Source organism: Trachymyrmex cornetzi, unplaced genomic scaffold (genome assembly GCF_001594075.2).
Source record: "Trachymyrmex cornetzi isolate Tcor2-1 unplaced genomic scaffold, Tcor1.1 scaffold99, whole genome shotgun sequence".
NCBI lineage: Eukaryota > Metazoa > Arthropoda > Insecta > Hymenoptera > Formicidae > Trachymyrmex > Trachymyrmex cornetzi.
Window position 1 is genome coordinate 3,650,869 of NW_017300343.1, and position 24,578 is coordinate 3,675,446.

Genomic DNA, 24,578 nt, shown 5'->3' on the forward strand with positions numbered 1-24,578 from the left:
GACTCTTACATATGTTCTATATTAAATTATTGCGTTTATGCGACACTACCCTCGTACTAGCGAAGAAGGAACGAGAGAGAGAGAGAGAGAGAGAGAGAGCACGAGTAGGAAGAGCGCAAGAGACCGAAGAGCGGAGAGCCGACCGGTACTTGGACATTTATCCCCGCAGCTATTTCCGTGAGACACTTGTAATGTTTTCGTTTTTCCTCCGTGCCGAAAATGCGGCGGGATTAATTGGCCTACATTCTGAAAATAGATGAGCGCTACGACGTGCGCGTGTACGTGCGTGTCCCGCGTGTGTATGAACGTGCGAGTCGACATGCACGCATGCACGCGTTGAACAGTTTGTTAAAAATCGTTATCGTGTACAATCGACTGGTTTAATTAAATCTTAACTTTCAAGTCTGCACGTGTATACAATAATGTAGCTAATTAACCTCTATTGATTCCGTATTCGTTGAAATATTTTGCTTTAGTGCAAAAGACACTATATAAAAAAAAGACACATTTATCCAAATTTGGTTTTGTTTCGTTAATTTCGCCTTTTGCATTGACAAAATTAGAAAAAAAAAACACTTTTTATAGTTATATATAAAAAAAAGTAGTCAATGAAACAAATAATTATTTTCTTTTAGAACTCAAAATCGAATTTATAATCGCATAAGGCAATTTCTCATTTTACTATTTGGTTTCTTTTTGCCCATCCGAGCAGTAGCAGAGTTGTATCACTGTCGACAAGTTGTCATGATATGGTTACTTCGGGCGTGTGAATGCTTCAGCCATGCCAACTCGCATCACGTGCACTGTGTACATGCTTGCTCTGTAAGAGCTTGCGAAGAGATTCTCCCTCGATCAAGTTATTTGCTCCGCAGAACGCTCGTATATGTGTGGTGTTTGTGATAAAAGTGCAATCTATATTGAAATAATAAATTATAACATAAATTTGTTACTATGATATCAAACATATATGTATATTGTACCGAGTGTCGTTTATAATATCGTCACAAATTAAAATCCGATTCCACCAATGTAAGATGAACTTTGGCCGATATTCATAGTCCGTTCTTATTTTAAGACTATCTTAAATAATATCTTAAGATGATACTGTTTTATGATTGGCTTATGACATTTTAAAACTACATTTAAGACAGTCTTAAATATAAGAATCCACTATGAATATCAGCCTTTAATTTCAGTTTAACATACTGTTTATCTTTTTCTAATTCTTAATTGAACCGAGATTAAAATTAATTTTACATTGGTGGGACTGAGCTTAAATAACATGACAATAGAAGCTGTAAAATGCAATGACTTTGCAAAATATATCTTTAGCATGATTTCCCCAAATTTTTCCATTTTTCTTTGATCATATCCGCAGCTTTTTCAGCGATCATATAAATAGGTACATTTGGATGCGCCGATACAATGTCAGGCATAATGGATGCATCTGCCACTCGTAATCCTCGAATACCAATCACCTGCAAAACATTGCATATAAACTCACAAATACTTTCACGTCACAATTCTTATTATTATATATAAATTATTATATATAATATTACGCGTAAATACTCTAGTGTGTTTCATAACAAATACCTTTAATTTAGGATCGACGACAGCAGTAGGATCTCCTCTTGCTCCCATTTTGCAAGTTCCAGAATAATGAAAAATCGTGGAAGTCGTGATCCTTAACGCGCATTCCCAATAAGCATCAGAGTCATATTCGTAGTCATTGCATTCAGTATAAGTATAATTTGACAACTTAGAATCAAATGTCTGCATCGCACTTGTACGACCAATACTTAATGCAGTTCTAATACCCGCGATCATAGTTTTGACATCATCAGGATTACTGAAATAATTTGGTACAATATTTGGCTTAACATTAATGTCATTAGCTAATAACGTTAGCTGGCCACGGCTTTTTGGTTTTAATAATATTGGCGCAAGGAACCAATCATGCCCGTCACAATATTTTCTTTCTTGACGTAATGGGTCTTTATAATCTAATAATCTTGAAAGAATAAAATCTTCTATCAGTGGACCACTAGCAAATATTAATTCGATGTCCGGTAGACCGTTACGTTTTTTTGATTGTTTTGTGTTGATAAAACCAAGGGCTTCGGCTCTACTTGTTAACGGTATAAGACAATCCGTCTTTGTAAGACAATCCGTTACATGTGGATTAATCAAATTGAATAATTCGGAAAATTGTGAATTCATTGATGCATTTGATGTCCATGTTAATCCATAGAAAGTTGCATGGTCCATGAGATTTTTACCGACTGGTGCGTTTTGAATGACGTTTATGCCGAGTTCGCAAAGATGATTTGCTGGTCCAATACCTGACAACATCAACAATTGAGGCGACTTGATCGCACCTGCGCACAGAATAACCTCTTTACTCGCAAACACACGTGTAGTTTGATTATGCTTAACAAACTCTACGCCGATTGCTCGTTTTGTTCTAGAATCGATCAATAGTTTTGTCGCCGTACTCTCAAGAGTTACATAAAGATTCTTGCGATCGTGTATTGGATGCAAGTACGCCCTATTGCTACTCATGCGAGTACCGTTCATGATTGTGAACTGCAGATATGAGAATCCTATTTGATTTTTTCCGTTGTAATCTACTAGTGAATATCCTAGTTCCTTGCCAGCTTCTAGAAAAGCCTCTGCCAACGGGGTATAAGGTGATGCATAATTGATATGTACTGGTCCATTAGTACCATGATAGTAAGTATCCGACTTTAGCTCCGAAATATCCATTGCTTCCATCTTTATAAAATACTTGAGAATATCCTCGTATGCCCAGCCCTCGTTTCCCATCTCGGCCCAACCATCATAATCTTCAGCATTGCCTCTAGTAGCTGCCATGTAATTTAGCACGCTACTGCCACCGATTACTTTTCCCGCTGGGTAAATACAACTGTTACCTTTCATACCAAGACAGTATTTGTTGGAAGGCTTAGTTTTGTACTTCCAATTGATGTTACTGTCCGAAGATAGCATCGGTGCTAATGCAGGAATGTCCATGTAAAATTCTTCGTGAGGTCCAGCTTCAATCAGCAATACTCTGTATTCAGAAATTTCGCTTAGCCTTGCAGCTATTGTAGCGCCGGCCGTGCCGGCACCAATTACTATGAAATCGAATTCCTCATTGTGTCGTGGTGTCATATCCGATACTTCTTGACTTTGAAAACGTTGACTTTGCTCGAAGGAATTCAATGTTTTATTACTCACCAGATTAATGATATTGATCAATTTTGATTCGTTTATATTGTTACCGTAATGTCTGTGATACCAATTTGACGGTGGTTGTTCATGAGACTGTAGTAAGCTGATTACGGCACTCAAAATAAGACCACGAAGAAGACTCGTTACCTTGCTTGGTATATTCAAATGTAGCAGTTGGTACGTGAGCATTGTTGAAGCGTATCTAAGTAAAAAGAGCGAATAGTGTATGACTAATCGTTATGTATACAGTAGAACTTTGTTTATTCAAACATATCAACAGGTGTAGTTATCGATAACCAAATGATTTGAATAATAGATGTTTACTAGTTCTTCCTTCTACTAGTACTTATTACTTCCGATAGTTGGAACTGACATTATTAATCTTTACTCTACTAAGGGGAGTTATTAGTTACCGAGCGATTCCTGTTCGTGCAAGTTTCTTCGCGTCTTTCGGTAATTATAAATTATACTACATTTTATTATTTTCCCAAATGAAGTGCCAATATTTATTGTAGAAAGTTGAAAGTATGTTGGTGAATTTTTAGAAATTTTTTTTAATCATTCTGAATAGGTAAAAAAAAATGGACGGATTCTCTCTCTAGTGCCCCCGTTAGTATGGATGAGGCACTAAATTGTACCTAGTAGGGTAAGGGTTAATTAAAGTTGAGTCTTCTTTAAGAAATCAGTTTTTTTAAATGAATATTTTGTTTCCCCTAAAAGTACGTATCTCCTATTCGAATTTAGAGTTTAATAGAGAAGGTAGTATAAGTATGGTCTTTGTAGATATAATGCTTTCTTAATATCTTCGATCATTATTAGATTACGAATTGATTATTTATGGAATTATTCATTTATTTAGTAATTCGCCGTTACATAATGATGCTAATATCCTAATACACAAAAGCCGATATTGCAACTCATTTTTACCTTCAAGCATTTCGAAACATATTTTCAATGTACATTTTATCATTTAATTATACTTCTCCATTCTATTTAAACTTGAACGTATTATCATATACATGCTTGAGTTGTTCTTTAACATTTTATTTAACTGTACAAATTTTGAGTTATGTAAACAATATGTTACTTTTTAGTACCGTAAACATGTTGACAGTGCGATTTTTTTTTTGAAGTTGTTATATCGAAATGGTTATTCGATAAGCCGGTTGTAGCTTTATTGCTAATTTATGTTCATGTTACTATAGATTTGTGATAGCAGTCTATATACGGAAAAAGTTATGTGTACGTATACATTTGAATACATTTTGCAATATTAGCTGCGATTTTTTTGGTATAATTAAATGCGCCGATATAATTTTAGACATAATAGATGCATTTGCAACTCGTAATCCTTGAATTACTTTGAATTACCGATTACTTGAAAAACATCAATTTAAATTCAAACAATTCGAACTAAAAACTTTCACGTCACATCCCTTATTATTATATTATATTACGCGTAAACTTTCTAAAATGTTTTACAGCAAATACTCTACTTGCATATAATGTTTCAGAATTTTCAGGATTGCCTTTCTTGTAAGAACGTGAAAAAGATTCTAAATCTTGTTTAACATGTTTGAATAATAATTAGCTTTTAAATATTTGAAATAAAATGCAATAATAGAAAATATAAACAATATTAAGAATCTTTATTTATAATAGAAAATATGCCTAGACGCTCAATATGTATACTTGTACTTTTAAGTCCATATCTTTCCTATATATGTATGTGGTTGTTAATGTATGCTCTGCTGTTATAGAGGCTTAAAATGTATGGAGATTTTAAGATTCTTTTTGTGAATTTTTTGTAGACCAATTCCTTTCTTTATCTAATAGCTGTAACAGATAACTCTTATTATCATATGTACAACACAGATAGAAACACGAAAAAATATTCTATTATAAAATCTCATGGTCTTTTAAATTCTTTATGTAATATCTAATATTTTATTTTTTAATCTTCCAAATTATTAATCGAGTATTATGTATTATTTACTGCTTTATCCATCATTGTTGCGTTGACTCTCGGATACTCTAAAGTATATGGCAAACTAAATTTTGAGATTTTTAATTTCTATACAAAACACATGGATACATAATATAATATTATTTTTCGTTAAATACTTTCCGAGTTATGAAACTTGAAAGTGTTATCAACATCGTCAGCCACACATGTTCAAATAACTTATCAATCATTATGAGTTTGCTAGAACATATGTGCTAATTTGCAATAACTGTGCAGTTTTGTCACACATATGCTTCAATAAATTTGTACTAAACAGGTGACTGCGTATGCATATTTGATACAGTGACGGATTAAACATTTAGCCGCCCCAGATGGCTCCATTAATTTATAAATTTGATAAAAGGGAAAATGGATAAAAAAAATGATTTATACCTTCACATTAGCTGGTAAAAACATTCAATAATCTTTAATTGTAAGTAATATAAATATATAATACACTTTTAACTGTATATTTAAAATATCGTTTCTGATAAAAAATATGCTCGATGTAACTCATACAAAAACATTAGATTAATAAATTAAAAATTTATCTTGACTATGTGAAAATTTTCTGTCTTCAAAAATTTGCCGCCCTAGGCAAGTGCCTTGTTTGCCTTGCTATGCGTTAATCCATCACTGATTTTACAAGTTTACTTGCACGTGTGTGGCCGACCTTAGCATTATCCAAGGTTCGACCTTTGTTTATTAGGTTCAAGCCGGATAAAGCTGCTAGCATTCTCGCCGACCGATTGAATGTGATTGGTTGGATATATAAGTAACAACTAATCATGTTCATTTGCTCCGCGAGTATAGGCTAGCCGCTTTGTCGACTTGAATTATCCAGCAAATATAAGGACGCTCACCATGCTCATAGAGCACCATATTGCAAATATTACTATAAAAATAATTCAAGGACCAGCTCCTGATAATGTTGGCCAGTCAGTATCAGACACAGTAAGTCACTTTTTGTTTTTAAGCTAGTAATTTTCCAAGATAACAAATTGTTATCTAGTAATTTTCCGAGATAACAATTCCTTATCTCGGAAAATTACTAGATAACAATTTGTTATCTTGGAAAATTATTAGTTTAAAAACAAAAAGTGACTTACTGTGTCTGATACTGACTGGCCAACATTATCAGGAGCTGGTCCTTGAATTATTTTTATAGTAATATTTGCAATATGGTGCTCTATGAGCATGGTGAGCGTCCTTATATTTGCTGGATAATTAATTATAATCTTAAAGTTTTTCGATAAATTAATTCTCCATATTCTATTTTTCGATATTTCCTAATTTCTTTTTTTTTCGTTTTCCTTTTTCTTTTACTCTTTTTGATTTTAATTCCGACATTTAAATTCTCGATATAGGGGAGCTCCATGACAGGATAACTTTTATTCACAGTTTATATATGATAGTTTATGTTATCTCTGAGGAAGACTCAAAAGTGAGCTGAAATATGTAAGCGCGTTTAGTGAATAAAGAAGTTTCACTAATAGAAAAATATGGCTTCATAGGTGTATTATTTGCGCAACGTCTTTTGCGCCTGACTCCTGTTTTCTTATTCTTTCCAATTCTTTGATAAAAATAACTGATACTGAAAAAATTCATTGAACAAAAATTGATTACTGTTATTTTTTATCTTGTATATTTTTTATACATTTTTAATGTACTTAACAGATTGTTGAAATAGATACAATAACACAAATGCAAAATCGATAAAGATCGTATTTATGCATAAACGTAATATATAAATTTTTCTATTTTTTATTAAAATCATTCAGTATTTTATAGGTGATGCTTACATCGCAATATTTCAAGTATAAATCAGTAGGGGCGATTGAGTTAGTAGACTCATTTTTCAATTTCGAATTTTTACAGATGAAATTAAGAGACTTATCGAAAAAATGAATTCTATAACAGTTACTACATACATTTAACTATCTAATAATACATATTTTAGTAATAAAGGGAAACTAATAACTAATATGAAAAAAATGCATTTTTTAAATGTATTCTGAGTCAACTAGCTTCGGAACGGGGGTAAGGTGACTAATGGTGCGAGGTAATTTGACTAAAATTATTAAAATGAAGATTAATGTATTTGAAGCTACATCTTTGACTATACATGTTAATAAAACTTTTATAAAAATATATTTTAAACACAAATATTCGCTTTGCAGAGCAGAACAAATTTGTTTGTTTCGTGCAAAAACACATCAAATGCGTTTAGTTTTCTTAATTATTATTAACTAAACTGCTGAGGTAAATTTCTTTAATGGAATGAAATACTGAGTAGTACTATAAGAGTCATATAGCCTCATGCTGTAGTTAGCCCCTACTATCCCAATCTGTTCATTTTTTACAAATATTAACATTATACGATAATAAAGACACACAAACAAAAGTATGTTAGACTTTATTAAGTAAGAACTACACTGACTAAATCGGAATCAAATGTCTCAGACAATCGTATATGATTGTAAAACAAAAATTTTAAGAATAAAAGTATTTACTTACGTGCACGATTTTTTTAAATTGTAGCGTAACTTTTATGATAGATGTATTCGCGACGAGATATTACAGCAGACTAAGCGGCAATCGCTGCTATGAGTGCTCAGACACGTTCATGCGTGTTTTGAATATTTTGTTTTTAACGAGCCACGATTATTTTATTATCTTTATAATCTACAGCATTTATTATAGAATAAAGTCGGTATGAATTCCGATCGGAATTATTCCGTTTTCCTCAGAAAACACAATAGAAATATAGGGAATAATTGAATAATTCTGATTGAATTGAATAATCCATTCCGATTTTGTTCCATGATAGGAGTCCTCATCCTGGTCTCCCCTATATTACTTTTTTAGTTAGTAAATGTCGATTATTCCAGTCACTAGAAGTTTTTCTATTACGATGATCAATGAATTTTTTAAATACTCTTATTATTATACTCTCATTAAATAATATCGTACAAAATTTTTTTAAACTTTTAGAAGTGGCTTAAAAATACAAAATATAAAGAATAGGGAGCATAAAAATATAAAATCTAAATAATAGGGAGCATACAGCCACAGCACTAGATGTTTTCAGCGAAACTTATATATATATTTAAAATTATAGATAAAATAGACGTTTCGATCAAGATTTGATCATCATCAGTACATTAAAATATAAAGATGTTACATAAATTAAAGAATATTGACAATAAACGGTAGTCAAGAATTGATGGTAAAACAATTTTACATTCACTTATAAAACGAGTTAATAGAATTGTAAGTCCAGAGTTGATGATGATAAATTTTGCAATGCTTGTGAAATTGCTTGTGAAACAGATTTCTATTGCGTTAGGAATTCCTTATTACTAGAAGCTATGTGAGACTTCTCACACGAGTACTTTTTACACGAACTTTCACATAGCTTCTAATAATAAAGAATTCGTAACACAATAGAAATCTGTTTCATAAGCGATTGCAAAATTTGTCATCTTCAATTCTGGACTTACAACTTTGTTAACTCGTTTCAAAAGTAAATATAAAATTCTTTCACCATTAATTCTTGACTAACGTTTATTGTCAATATTTGTTAATTTATGTAACATTTCTATGTTTTTATGTACTAATGATGGTCAAATCTTGACCGAAACGTTACTTTATTATAATATAATTTCAAATATATGACTTCCGCTTAAAATATCTAGTGCCGTGGCTGAATGCTCTCTATTATTTATATTTTATATTGTACAAAAGTGTATTTTAATAGTTACACATACGTATATTAACTAACCCCATGGTATGTCGTCAAATTAATTAACATTTAATCTACTTACCGCGACAGATATGCAAGACATTATATATAAAGAAAGAAGAAAACGTAATACAATTGAATTAATTGAATTGCAGAAATGGAACGGCGTTGAAGTATGGATAGATTTCAAGAATTTTTTTGTCAATGAATTTTGTCCAATAAATAAAATGTTTAATTTGTTTTAAAGATATTTTTTGCAAATCACGCACAACATACTTTTATTTCATCTATTTAAAAATATTTTTTAACTATACTCTACGTATATAATGTAATTTAAAATTTTTAATTTTACAATAGTAACGTCAGAATATTAAGACTTTTTCTATTTTCTTACATATTCTTTATTGTTTACGGATTTATGAATTTGACTGACACATTATTTCTTTCACTTAACTCACTCTTTTCGAAAACTATATCATAAACGATAAATCGTATTTACACGTTCGTATTATTTTCATAATCGTAAAATGATATTCAAAATGTAATAAAATAATGTAATTACGAAAATTGATTTCTATCGTGATTTCTCCAAGTAACCCCATTCTTCCTTGATTATATCCGCAGCTTTTTCAGCAATCATATAAACAGGTATGTTTGAGTGCCCCGATACAATTTCGGGCATGATAGACGCATCTGCCACTCGTAATCCTTGAATACCGATCACCTGCAATACATTATACATAATTATTGTATATAAACTAATAAATTAAAAATAAACACTTATATGGCACACTACTTATAAAATTTATAGTAAATAGTACAGTGCGTTTTTCCAGGAAATACCTTTAATTTAGGATCAACGACAGCGGTAGGGTCTCTCTTTGCTCCCATTTTGCAAGTTCCAGAATAGTGAAACGACGTGGAAGTCATGATCCTTAACGCACATTCCCAATAAGCATTGGAATCATACTCATAGTCTTCACATTCATTATAAGTAATGTTTAACAACTGAGAATTCAATGCCTGCATCGCCTTCGTTTGACCAAAATTTAATGCAGTTCTAAGACCAGCAATCATTGTCTTCATATCATTTCGATCGTTGAAATAATTCAACGTTATCTCCGGTTTAACATTAACGTCATTAGCCAATAACGTTATTCGACCACGACTTTTTGGTTTCATCAATATTGGTGCAAGGGACCAACCATATGTACCAACATATTTACTCCATTCCTGACGTATAGATTTTTTAAAATGTAATATGTCTTTGCAAATATAATCTTCTTTAAATGTAGCAGTGGCAAACGCTAATTCGATATCTGGTAAACCGTTACGTTTTTCCAGGTTTTTTGCATTAATGAAACCGATGGCTTCTATTCCACTCGGGATCGTCAACGGTCCTGTTCGCTTTTGTATAAAATCGGTTATATATTGATTAAAAGGATTGAACTGTTCGCTTAGTAGTAAACTTGTCGATGTATTTATTGTCCACGTTAATCCATGGAAGATTATATGATCCATAAAGTTCTCACCGACTGGTGCATCTTGGACAACGTTTATACCTAATTCGATAAGATGTTTCATCGGTCCAATGCCGGACAACATCAATAATTGAGGTGATCCAATCGCACCTGCACATACGATCACTTCTTTGTTCGCAAACACACGTGTAGTTCGATTATGCTTAACAAACTCTACGCCGATTGCCCGTTTTGTACTAGAATCGATTAATAGTTTTGTCGCCGTACTCTCAAGAGTTACATGAAGATTGTTGCGATCGCGCGCAGGATTTAGATACGCTTTGTTGCTGCTCATGCGGGTGCCGTTCATGATTGTAGCCTGCACATATGAGAATCCTATTTCCTCCTTTCCATTGTAATCTACTATTGGATAACCCATTTCCTTGCTAGCTTGTATAAATGCTTTTGCCACGTCCGTGCGAAATTCTGGTTGGGAGATATGTACTGGTCCATTGGTACCATGATAGGCAATATCCGACTTCAGTTCCGGGATATCCATTGTTTCTAATTTTTTAAAATACTTGAGGACGTCCTTATATGCCCAGCCCTCGTTTCCCATCTCGGCCCAGCGATCGTAATCCTTCGCGTTTCCTCTAGTAGCAATCATATAATTTAGTACGCTACTTCCGCCAATAACTTTTGCTGTTGGACAAACGCAGTTATTGCCTTCCATGCCTAGACAGTAGTTATTGGATGGCTTCGTTCGATAGCTTCGACTTATCTTGGTCTTTTGCAGGATAGCAGAAATTAACGGGACATCCATGTATAAGCTTTCATATGTTCCATCTTCGATCAGTAGCACTTTAATCTGAGGAATCTCGCTCAATCTCGCAGCTATAGTCGCGCCGGCTGTACCAGCGCCAATCACTATAAAATCAAACGTATCTCTAGATTGCGGTGTTGTGTCCGGTACTTGTTCAGCTAAATAACGTCGGCTCTGTATGAAGAAATCCTTGATTCCTTTAATCAGCTTTAGTATATTCATTAATCTTGATCCTCCCGTATCGTCGCCATAAAGATTGTTGTTTGGTAGATACAATTCTAATAAGCCGTTTGTGATGGCAATAATAACGAAAAAGATTGCCGTCTTTATCATTGTATTTTTTGAAATAAATATCCTTTTCTTCTTATAGTTTCTTCTTATAATTTTTTCTTACAATAATGGCAGAGAATGGTGTCTGGGTGCTCGATATACCTGTATCATAATATATTATATTTGTTAGATGTCACATCGAACTTACAATATAAACAACTATAAAGTAAAAGCCAGATTATCAAACTGATAATCACACTAAGTGCCAACTTTTGGCCGAAACTTTTGGAAATTCTGTTCAAATGTATATTTAAATTATCACCAAATTCTAGTGAGCGTTCGTGCTTCCTATATATATTCTTACTTTTAACTTGATCCGAAATCTGGGGGGATTAGTACTATCTCCAGTCACATATATATAAAATTTTACGCGTTCCGTTTCACGCATGATTCGCATGCACATCTATTTTTTTCCAATATTTATAATCCACAAGATTAACTGGTATATGTTACAAGGACTCTCTCTTATTGAAATGACAAAAACATAATTGATCTAAGCTATTGAAAGTCAGCACGATAAGAGGTGCGCAATAAAATTTTAACAACTAAATTTGTTACTCCATTTGATGTGTTGATGTCTCCTTTATTTAAAGTCTCTAAAACCATTTAGCATTTTATAGGTAATTCTTACATCGCAATACTGCAAGTATAAATCAATAGGGGAAACTGCGGCTAGTAGTCTCATTTTTAAGTATTAAATTTTTACAGACAAAATTAAGACGAACAATATAATATATTATAGGACCGTATATGTGATAACACAAATTATAAAAATTAATGCCTTAAACGGTCTAAATGGATTTTAAATGCTTGTATGATTCTATATGAATTTATATATGTATGTAGTCCTTTGAAACCTGCGTCAAAATGATTTTTCGGTCTTGAAACACCAACTTTACTAAACTACTGCAGTAATATCACGAATTAAATTGACTAGTAATTTAACGATTTGATACTTTTTCGCATCTTTGAACGATTTTAATAATGCTGAATGACATATTAAAATCTCTAAATAATTAATTCTAATTGCGAAAAATATTACCTCGGCCGCGAGTTGAATCCGGATCTCTTGCTTTCCGGTGGTCTAAAGGCTTAAGGCGCTTGCCCATAATTTAGTAGAGTTAGCGTTTCGAGACCGAAAAGTCATTTCAGCGAAATGTCAAAGGCCTACATACGTAGTATATAAATTCACACAGAATCGTAGAAGCAATTAAAAGCCAGCTAAATCATTTAAGACATTGATTTATATTGTTTTTAAGATTAAGAGACTTATCGAAAAAAATGAATTTTACACCAGTTACTACATACATACATTTGACTATGTAATAATATTTTAATAATAAGGAGAAACTGATAGCTAATATGAAAAAAATGCGTTTTTCTAATACATTACATCTGAGTCAACTAGCCTGGGACCGGGACATAAAGTGATTAATGATATGGGGTAATTTGACTAAGATTATTAAAATGAATATTAATGTATTTTAAACATCTTTGACTGTATATTAATAAAACTTTTATAAAAAAAATATATTTTAAACGCAAATATTCGCTTCGCAGGGCAGAACAAAGTTCGTTTCGTGCAAAAATACATCGAATGCGCCTAGTTTTATCGAGATTGGAATTGAAGGAACAAAACTTATAACATTTACCATTGAGGTAAATTTCTTTAATGAAATGAAATATTGAGTAGTACTATAAGAGTCGTCACTAAATGAGTCATATAGCCCCATGCTGTAGTTAGCCTACTATCCCCATCCGTTTATTTTTTAAAAATATTAACAATATACGATAACAAAGACACAAAAAAGTCTATTAGACTTTATTAAGTAACAACTACACTGACTAAATCGGAATCAAATGTCTCAGATAATCGTATATGATTGTAAAACAAAAAATTTTAAGAATATATATATATAAAAATATTTATTTACGTGTGTGTGTGTGTACGATTTTTTAAAATTGTAGCGTAACTTCTATGATAGATGTGTTCGCGACGAGATGTTACAGCAGACTAAACAGTCGCTGCTATGAGTGCTCAGAGAACGTTCACGCGTGTTTTGCATATTTTTTTTTAATGTAACCTTTGTTATTTGCTGACCTTTATAGTCTACAGTGCATAATATATTATACACAAATTTATATTAATAGTTACATATACGTATATTAATTAACTTCGTGGTACATCATCAAATTAACTAACATTCTACTTACCGCGACAGATATGCAAGATATTATATATAGAGAAAGAAGAAAACATAATACAATTGAATTAATTGAATTGCAGAAATGGAACGGCGTTGAAGTGTGATTAGACTTCAAGAATTTTTTTGTCAATGATTTTTGACCAATAAGTAAAATGTTTAATTTGTTCTAAAAAAATTTTTTTGCAAATCAGACACAACATATTATTTTTCATCTGATTAAAATATTTTTTAACTAATATTAATATAAAACTCAGGCAAATAAGAGCTAGAACACAGTTGCTATTTGTGTGTATTATACAAAATTCTTTTCTTCTTTAATTCATACAAAGTCAAGAAGAAAAAATCAACGTCTCGGTAGTTATTTGCAACCATCTTCACGATAAAATACTTCAGGATAAAATATTATTAAATCTTCAGGATAAAAATAAGGAGGTTTTGAAAAGTTGTACTCGCATTCTTCGGTTTTATTAGATACATATTTTTATATTGATTGCGGATTTTAAGAGTATTTTGTCCTGAAGATGGTTGTAAACAACAACCGAAACATTGATTTTTTGTTCTTGACTTATATGAATTAAAGAAGAAACAAATTTTGTATAATCACACACAGATAATAACTGTGTTCTAGAACTTATTTACCTGAGTTTTATATTAATATTGTTTATTGAGAGTTCTTATTATTATTATTTTTTAACTACTCTACGTATATAATGTAATTTAAAATTTAAAATTATACAATAGTAACGTCAGAATATTAAAACTCTTTCTATTTTCTTACATATTCTTTATTGTTCATGGATTTATGAATTTGACTGATACTTGAATTATTTCTTTCACTTAAGTCTTTTCGAAAACTGTATCAAAAATGATATATGATATTTACACGTTTGTATTATTATTATAATCGTAAAATGATATTAAAATACAATATATGTAATATATTTTATATGTATAATATATACAATACATTAAAATTGTAATAAAATAATCGAATTACGAAAATTGATTTCTATCGTGATTTCTCCAAGTAACCCCATTCTTCCTTGATTATATCCGCAGCTTTTTCAGCAATCATATAAACAGGTATGTTTGAGTGCCCCGATACAATTTCGGGCATGATAGACGCATCTGCCACTCGTAATCCTTGAATACCGATCACCTGCAATACATTATACATAATTATTGTATATAAACTAATAAATTAAAAATAAACACTTATATGGCACACTACTTATAAAATTTATAGTAAATAGTACAGTGCGTTTTTCCAGGAAATACCTTTAATTTAGGATCAACGACAGCAGTAGGGTCTCTCTTTGCTCCCATTTTGCAAGTTCCAGAATAGTGAAACGTCGTGGAAGTCATGATCCTTAACGCGCATTCCCAATAAGCATTGGAATCATACTCATAATCATCGCATTCATTATAAGTAATGTTTAACAACTGAGAATTCAATGCCTGCATCGCCTTCGTTTGACCAAAATTTAATGCAGTTCTAAGACCAGCAATCATTGTCTTCATATCATTTCGATCGTTGAAATAATTCAACGTTATCTCCGGTTTAACATTAACGTCATTAGCCAATAACGTTATTCGACCACGACTTTTTGGTTTCATCAATATTGGTGCAAGGGACCAACCATATGTACCAACATATTTACTCCATTCCTGACGTATAGATTTTTTAAAATGTAATATGTCTTTGCAAATATAATCTTCTTTAAATGTAGCAGTGGCAAACAGTAGTTCGATATCTGGTAAACCGTTACGTTTTTCCAGGTTTTTTGTATTAATGAAACCGATGGCTTCTATTCCACCCGGGATCGTGAACGGTCCTGTTCGCTTTTGAATAAAATCGGTTATATATGGATTAAAAGGATTGAACTGTTCGCTTGGTAGTAAACTTGTCGATGTATTTATTGTCCACGTTAATCCGTAGAAGGCTATATGATCCATAAAGTTCTCACCGACTGGTGCCTCTTGGACGACGTTTATACCTAATTCGATAAGATGTTTCATCGGTCCAATGCCGGACAACATCAATAATTGAGGTGATCCAATCGCACCTGCACATACGATCACTTCTTTGTTCGCAAACACACGTGTAGTTCGATTATGCTTAACAAACTCTACGCCGATTGCCCGTTTTGTACTAGAATCGATTAATAGTTTTGTCGCCGTACTCTCAAGAGTTACATGAAGATTGTTGCGATCGCGCGCAGGATTTAGATACGCTTTGTTGCTGCTCATGCGGGTGCCGTTCATGATTGTAGCCTGCACATATGAGAATCCTATTTCCTCCTTTCCATTGTAATCTACTATTGGATAACCCATTTCCTTGCTAGCTTGTATAAATGCTTTTGCCACGTCCGTGCGAAATTCTGGTTGGGAGATATGTACTGGTCCATTGGTACCATGATAGGCAATATCCGACTTCAGTTCCGGGATATCCATTGTTTCTAATTTTTTAAAATACTTGAGGACGTCCTTATATGCCCAGCCCTCGTTTCCCATCTCGGCCCAGCGATCGTAATCCTTCGCGTTTCCTCTAGTAGCAATCATATAATTTAGTACGCTACTTCCGCCAATAACTTTTGCTGTTGGACAAACGCAGTTATTGCCTTCCGTGCCTAGACAATACTTATTGGATGGCTTTGTTCGATAGCTTCGATTTATCTTGGTCTTTTGCAGGATAGCAGAAATTAACGGGATATCCATGTATAAGCTTTCATATGTTCCATCTTCGATCAGTAGCACTTTAATCTGAGGAATCTCGCTCAATCTCGCAGCTATAGTCGCGCCGGCTGTACCAGCGCCAATCACTATAAAATCAAACGTATCTCCAGATTGCGGTGTTGTGTCCGATACTTGTTCAGCTAAATAACGTCGGCTTTGTATGAAGAAATCCACGACTCCTTTAATCAGCTTTAGTACATTCATTAATCTTGATCCTCCCGTATCGTCGCCATAAAGATTGTTGTTTGGTAGGTACAATTCTAATAAGCCGATTGTGATGGCAATAATAACGAAAAAGATTGCCGTCTTTATCATTGTATTTTTTGAAATAAATGTCCTTTTCTTCTTATGATTTTTTTCTTATAATTTTTTCTTACAATAATGGCATAGAACCGTGTCTGGGTGCTCGATATACCTGTATCATAATATATTATATTTGTTAGATGTCACATCGAACTTACAATATAAACAACTATAAAGTAAAAGCCAGATTATCAAACTGATAATCACACTAAATGTCAACTTTTGGCCGAAACTTTTGGGAATTCTGTTCAAATACATATTAAAATTATTACCGAATTCTTGTGAGTGTTCTTGCTTTCTATATATATATTCTTACTTTTAACTTGATCTGAAATCTGGATTGATTCTATCCAGTCACATAGGATAGACCGGGGAGTAAAGGGCCATTTTTGACATTTTTTGCTATAAATTAAAGAATATTTAACTCACACAGATCATTTTGATATTTTTCGAAACTAGAGTCCTTTGACTATAAAATACATGCAAGAAAGTATGCATATATACCCTTCATTACAAAGATATCGTAAATTTTACACAGGAAGTCATTCGGCATTTCTTACCCCATATGTGGGGCAAGAAGCTCCAAATAATGGGGTAAAAAGTACCAATACTAATATATTTCGTTTGAACTATTTTCAGAGATAAAAATAGGTATATACTAGAGAGTTTTTTATTATAAGGTGTGTTTTTATTATTAAGAGGGTTTTGTTAACAAAATTATAATAGAAATATTTCAGTTTTAACAGAAAATTAAATTATTAATGTTTTCTTAACCTAAGACAAATCTTGAAAAGAAGAAACAAAACTAGCACTATATCGTGCTCGAAAACAAATAAGAATAGTCTTTCCTCTTACACTTGATTTTTAAGTCATTTTGACCTTAATAAAAAATTAAATCAGTCTTCCAATAATAAATGATTATAACGAATTTGAAAAAATATTTGTTTAAAAGATAATTAAGCGATAAAATAATTTGTCATCATTATTACAGTAATATAGACGCGTCGAATAAACCTAATTTCATCGAAATCGGAGATGAAAGTGGCATTCTGAATAATTTACCTGTCTCTCTGCGTAACGAACACCACTAATGCTAATTCTATATTGAGTCGATAATCGAAAGTAATCGGTAACATTTCGTACTGGTGACTATTGGTCAACTTCACTGATAAGATTATCGACTTAGGATTATTGACTTGTTATAGAATCAACATTAACGAATACAGAGCAACCATGGCACTTTTACCCCAACAACCATGGCACTTTTTACCCCAACAAGTCATGTAAACTTTGCGACATTGTTATTAAAAAACTATAATAGAAATAACAATTCTAATAATCACACTGTTAAAACAATAGAATAAGATTAATAAATACACTTATTTAATCTATCTAGGTGCAAAAATGATCTCTACAGACCAAAATAACTGCGGCGCTAATATCTTACTTTTGGCTCTCAAACACATGGGCACATCCGTGCAAGTTTCCTGATGGTTATTAGGCAGTAACGAACTGTGTGATATAAGAAAAATTCTTACTCTTAGTTGACGAACCATGTGGCGAAATTTTCTAGTGAATGCCTTATTACCGAGATACAAGGGGTGGACCTTTTTCCCCGGGGACCTTTACTCCCCGGTCTACCCTATAGGGGAAAGTTGCTGAATGCGTACCACTTAACGTATTTTTTATTATATTTCTCATTTAGAACTGATTTGTGTGCAAATGAAGATTAGAAATTGTACTTTGATATTTCAAGTACCTATTATTACACGTTTTATCTTCTATCAATATCAAATTAATTCACCGGGAGTCTTTTTGCAACATGCTGCAAAAGGTCCGATTTAGGCAACCGGTCGCCTAAATCGTATCTGTAAGTATCCCAAATCGTACCGTCTTTGAAATTGACAAAATATAATATTATTTCTAATTATTCTTATACAGGCGTTTGGAAACATTGCTCGGATGCATCATGATTGTTTTATCTTTTATGTTGTTCCAAAGCAAAGACAAAATGATGCATCCGAGGCACCATAACCTAAAAGGCTGCGATTCCGAATGAAGCCATATATAAGAGGTGGTACGATTTAGGAGACTTAATCGATTTTATAAAAATATTTATTTAATCTTTGTAACGGATGTAAATATGTATATCAATGAATGTAAAATATTCTACAATAAACTTTCTTTTGTGAAAATATAACAATTCAGAATAAAATTATATCATTACATTACTATCGGCTATATAAATTGATCAAAAATTAACATTTGTTATATCTGATTTTTTAAAATGTTGTTTGCACGCACAAAATAAGGTATAGCCTGTTGAATTTTTGTCTACATTACTCATTTTTCATTTAGTTCATATTTTTGTCATTAAATGTTGCTTATATTACGTAATATGTAATATGAAATATCGACGAGATACGATTTAGGTGACCAGTACGCATTCAGCAACTTTCCCCTATATAAAATCTTACGCCATTCCGTTTCACGCATGATACGCATATATAATACGCATGATGCTAATCTAGTTTTTTTCAATACTAGTTTTGGCGACCCACAAGATAAAATGGTTTCATGCGCAATATGTGTGACACGGAATGTTCTCCTATTACGTAATATTTCTTGAAAGATATTTTTATGACGTGATCTGTGTCCATCCGAGAAACTAGAAGTAAAATGTTTTCTTGACGCTCAGTTTGGTAAATGGATTTGGCTGATCGTCAGTATGAGACGATGTACAACTAATAAAAAATGACAGAAACATATTCTTTTCAGGAATAAACTTGATATCTTTGAATTCTAGTTAGAGAACCTTAGTTTGAACTATATTTTTTCAACTTTTAATTATTAATTTATTAAATACAATATGAATTAAAGTAGTTAATATTGTTTTTTTCATAATGTGAAACAATAAATTAAACAAATTATTATAAATGTGAGATACGGAATAAAAGTAAATAAAGTTTGATTTTAGCTGGTACATTTTACGAATATGGAGATGAATAATATTAATTCTTACACATATTAACTGTCGCGAAGGAATTCATACAAGCAATTTACTTTTATTTCAAAGATATAAAAAATGCACATGATATCCTAATTTATTCCTAAAAAATAATATATTTTTGTATAAATTTTTTCAGAATTTTTTAATACCGTTGGTAAACATGAGAAAATGTAGTACTAAAAAGTTGATAAAAAATTCTAAAAAAAAGTCTTAGAGCTCTATGAAAAGAAAATAAACATTTTTTGTCTCTTGCAGTTTTTCTGTAAAGTTGACAGTATTTGAGTAAAAAATTATTGAAAATCAATTTTCGACAATTTTTAGCAATCTTGTGAACTATTGCGAAAATTGCAAAATAGTAGAAGACTTTTCTTTTCAGTTTAGTTCATTCTGCCTTCATGTGAAAGATTTATCATTATTTTCCAAACACCTTGTATATATATATATGTATATATTCGTGTATGTTGTTTACCACAATGCTACCTAAATAATATAAAAAATTGACATATTTTATATGTTTACTTATTTTTTTCCAGGATGATACACTCAAGTTTAAGAAAAATTTGTAATTAAATATTAAATTGTTGTGTTTCGAAACATTCTTAAAATATACTTTAAAGACGTTTCAAAATGCTTGAAAGTAAAAATCCGTAATAATAAATGCTGATCATTGTGTGACTAAATAAATAATTCCAAGTAAGAATTATTTATTCAGTTGGAATTATTTATTTAGTTGCTCGTCGTTACATTATGTGACGTTAATATACCAATACGTAACCAGCATTTATTAATACGCATTTTTATTAAACATTTTAACATTTACATAATTACACATACTTCTTCATTTTTCTTATACTTGAGCGTATTATCATACGAATATATGTATATTCATGTGTGTTGTTTATTATTTAACATTTTACTCATATACAGTTTGAATTATGCAAAATTAAATAATAGCATGGCAGTTTGCTAATTGGCCCTCTAAACATGCTGATGACCTCTTCTTCTTCGAGGTTTCCATATTAAAATAATTATCCCATGAATCGATTGTAGTCTATTGTTAATCTGTTTGTTCATGTTACACGTATTAAAAACTCTCTAATCATAATCTGGCCATGAGATAACTATCTATGACATCAAATTCAGTATTAATTCGAGCACTTTACGCTATTCTCATTATTTCGTTCTAAAGCTGGTAACACAATAGACACAGGCAATAGGCACAAGCAACAGGGAATAACGAGCCGTCCAATCAGAGCTCTGGGATATAATATCGAACTTATACCCCAAAGCTCTGATTGGACGGCTCGTTATTCCCTATTGCCTGTGTCTATTGTGTTTCCAGCTTAATAGTCCTGTAGTTGTTATATTCGTAAGTTTAGTTATCATCAGAGCAGATATTGATTACCGATCTATTCACAGCAGCTGGGTTGTTGGTTTCTGGTTAGATTTAAGAATATGGCCGCTGTGTATCGCTTCACAAGATCATTCAAATAAAGCAAGATTTCTCGTCACACGGAGAAAAGACAGTATATTGTGTTAACCTTTACACCCATTACATAACATTCAGCGAGAGCGAGATATCTTTGCATATGTCTTTCTCTGTCTCGTATTGCTCTGCAGATCGAAATAAACCATATCTTTTCTTTCTGCACCACTATAGAGCGAGATAAAATATATCTTTTCTTGTACAATTTTGATGAAAAACGTCCGGTCTTTTGTTATGGCTATTTTGATTAGAAGGTTTCTAACATTGTACAATAAATTTTTAATACTGAGTAGCCTATATGCAAAAGAAGTTGCGTACGCATGTATATATATTTGCATACATTCTACAATATTTTATTTTTTTGTTAATTTTGTACGTGAAATTGTTTTTTAAAACGAAACCAATCTTTAAAATCTTTTTTTCGGAAGCTACATTATTATTCCTGTTTCTTCTCTCGAGCATTATGCAATCGCCACATTTTTATAAATAATATTTTGAGTAATAAATGTTTCGTAACTTTGAGTTTAGAATCAATTGAAAAATATTTTGAATGTAATCATTAAGATGTAAATTTAAATTTTTATTATAATAAGATTTCTGTTCAAAATGTTAATGAGAGGTCATAATACCATCTGCTCCTCTATGATTTATCGAAATGACAAAACATATACGATGATGATGATTTCAATAATGAATATTTAATATAGCAATATTTTAGATTTATTAGGATTCAAAATTCTAATAAAAAATGTAAGAAGAATGTATACAAAAGGAAAATAGCTTACTTGTAAATTTTTAAATGTATTTTTTATGTGTGCATATATTTAAATGTTTTATAAATATGCATGTATTTGATTTTTTTATTATTTTTTATACCACATAATACATAAAATTTTGAATATATTATTTAGACATAAAGCGCAGGTTGCATAAAGTGAACTTAAGAATAAATTTGAAAATTTTATTGCGTTAATCAAAAAAAGGAAAAAATAGGACTATATTAGTCTACAAAATTAAGAAAATGTATATAATGGCTTAACATGAATAAAATTTAATTAATATACAATAAGAGCTTATTTTTGAGCCTAACAAGATAACATATGCTATAGGTAGTCCAACAGTGAACCAGTAGTACACTATGAACCATTGCGATATTCGTAAATGCGACATTATTAGATTGTGTTGCTATCATGCAGCGACTCGCATTTGAACCCCTCCTCGACTCCCCAGTCGACTGGCAGATCACGCCAAAGACGGCTATGTAATGTCACATTTTAAGAATTTTGGGTTGCAAAGTAATTTTTTTTTAAGTTTTAAGTTTTACGCATTTTTTATGTTTTTGTTGTTATGTCTATCATTTTTTTCATTGTGCAATAGTTTTGTGTGCACATTTGGCTTTATTATTCTGTAAGCAACTTTTTCTGTTATATTATTTTATCATATTATTTAGGAGATTATCGTGGAAAAGGTAACGTTTACTATAATTAAATTGTTTTATTAACCTTCATATAAACAATATTTCAAACGATTTGACCTTTTTTCAACGGTCCTTTTCAGTAAATGTTACAAAATTTATATATACACGTTAATATTGTATAAATTTTGTAACATTCACTGAAGAGGAAAAAAGGTCGAAACATTTGAAATATTGTTTATATGAAGGTTAATAAAACTATTTAATTATAGCAAACATTACCTTGCTCAAAAACCTCTTATTGTATATTAATTAAATATTAGTCTACACACACAAATCACAAAGAGTACCACTGCAATTAACGATCGAATTCGTATTTCAGCATGCATATGATATGTATCTGTTTCATCGCTCTTAGCTTGCAAATGTACCCATCTTAGGCGGTCTCAAGATGTACGACTTTACATATTTCTTATGAAAGCACGCGCATTGCCAAAATTTTGACGAAGTATATACGCAAGTAAGTATCGGTTTCTAAACAAGCTACATTTAAACCACTGAACTTTAATAATATTCTCTAACTGGAATGTGTATTGCTATTTTATCATAAGTTTGTACAAAACGAACATGACAGGATATGAAAAAACCACTTACCTTTTTGTAATTAATTATATGGTAGCAAATTGAAATAGCATAATATATGGAAGAGTCACTAATATTTTTCTCATTTTCCAGTACGCATTCTAATAGCCAGTGCACGTTTTAGTATTATTAGAGTTTAGTGATTTAAATAATAATATTCAGCAATTTAAATAACAATATCGAGGACACGACGTTACTCGCGATTACTTCGTGATATATACGAACAACGGTTGCCACGTTTCCAGAAAAATCTACGGTTAATTATTCTAAACTTTGATGATTTTTTTCAGAAATGATAGTGTACAGCTAATGCCTTTCTTACTTTTGTATACATATGTATATTTCCTCCGATTTTAAAAATGTATCTCCGGTGAGAGGATCAAATCTGTTAACTTTTTTTATTTGCACACATAAAAAATACACTTAAAAATTTACAAGTAAGCTATTTTCCTTTTGTATACATTCTTCTTACAATTAGAATTTTGAATCCTAATAAATCTAAAATATTGCTATAGTAAGAGAGATTACTAATGCAGTAACAATCTTCAGCACGAGTGACGAACTGAAGAATACTAGTCGAAACGTGGCAACCGTACATACGGCAGAGTCAAACCAAGAATAACTAAAGAGGAATACGACATAAATCAGAATGAATGCCTAATCACATACCGATGATTTCGTAATTTTTGGTTAAATCCGAAATTTAATAGATCCACATCTGACGCTCACTCGACCGTGAGATATATAAAATACAGAAATAGCCAGGATGGAGAGCCAAACTTTCGATCTTCTTTTTAATAATGTTGTATGTTTTACTGAAGAAGTTTCATATACCCAGTGAGAAATGATACTAAAATCGATGTTGACTCGACATCGATTTGATAATTTTTAAAACACATCGCATTGTTGGCCAGCCTGAGAGCGCTTGATTTTAATCTGTATAAGTTGAGGAGAACGACTGAAGAACTGTCTACTAGCAAAGTTATAACAATAAATTTTATTCACGATTGACTGTATGGTAATGGAAATGACTCGGTGAGTTTCTCAGCATGCGTTCTGAGTTTCGCATGAAGCGTATGATATATCATTTCCTTATTGTTCACCAAATAATAAAGAAGGATAAAACGATCATCGTGCGCTTCATACATAACTCGGAACGCACCCAATGTCTAAAGCCTAA

The 24,578-nt window shown here is 31.7% G+C and overlaps 2 protein-coding genes across 4 annotated transcripts in view; one reads left to right on the plus strand and one right to left on the minus strand.

Annotated features, from left to right (window-relative positions):
- Positions 1 to 24,578, plus strand: part of nau (myogenic-determination protein nautilus) — a 62,985-nt gene that overhangs the window by 23,301 nt on the left and 15,106 nt on the right. The window lies entirely within an intron of this gene.
- On the minus strand, positions 1,119 to 7,819 carry LOC108770204 (glucose dehydrogenase [FAD, quinone]). Of its 2 annotated transcripts, none has more exons than XM_018521666.1 (3): positions 7,760 to 7,819; positions 1,597 to 3,439; positions 1,119 to 1,478 (listed from the first exon to the last, which is right to left on the minus strand). In XM_018521666.1, the coding sequence occupies exons 2-3, from the start codon at positions 3,424 to 3,426 to the stop codon at positions 1,329 to 1,331; spliced, it is 1,980 nt and encodes a 659-aa protein (XP_018377168.1). In that variant the 5' UTR covers positions 3,427 to 3,439; positions 7,760 to 7,819; the 3' UTR covers positions 1,119 to 1,328. The 2 variants fall into 2 exon arrangements, with proteins under 2 accessions (XP_018377168.1, XP_018377167.1); XM_018521665.1 differs by lacking the exon at positions 7,760 to 7,819 and adding an exon at positions 4,950 to 5,055.

Bases quoted from the DNA above. Each gene is read 5' to 3' on its own strand.
- LOC108770204 (XM_018521666.1), bottom strand. From the start codon at position 3,426: ATGCTCACGTACCAACTGCTACATTTGAATATACCAAGCAAGGTAACG. The intron at 1,479-1,596 runs GTATTTGTTATG...AATGTTTTGCAG, and splicing joins TCGTCGATCCTAAATTAAAG to GTGATTGGTATTCGAGGATT.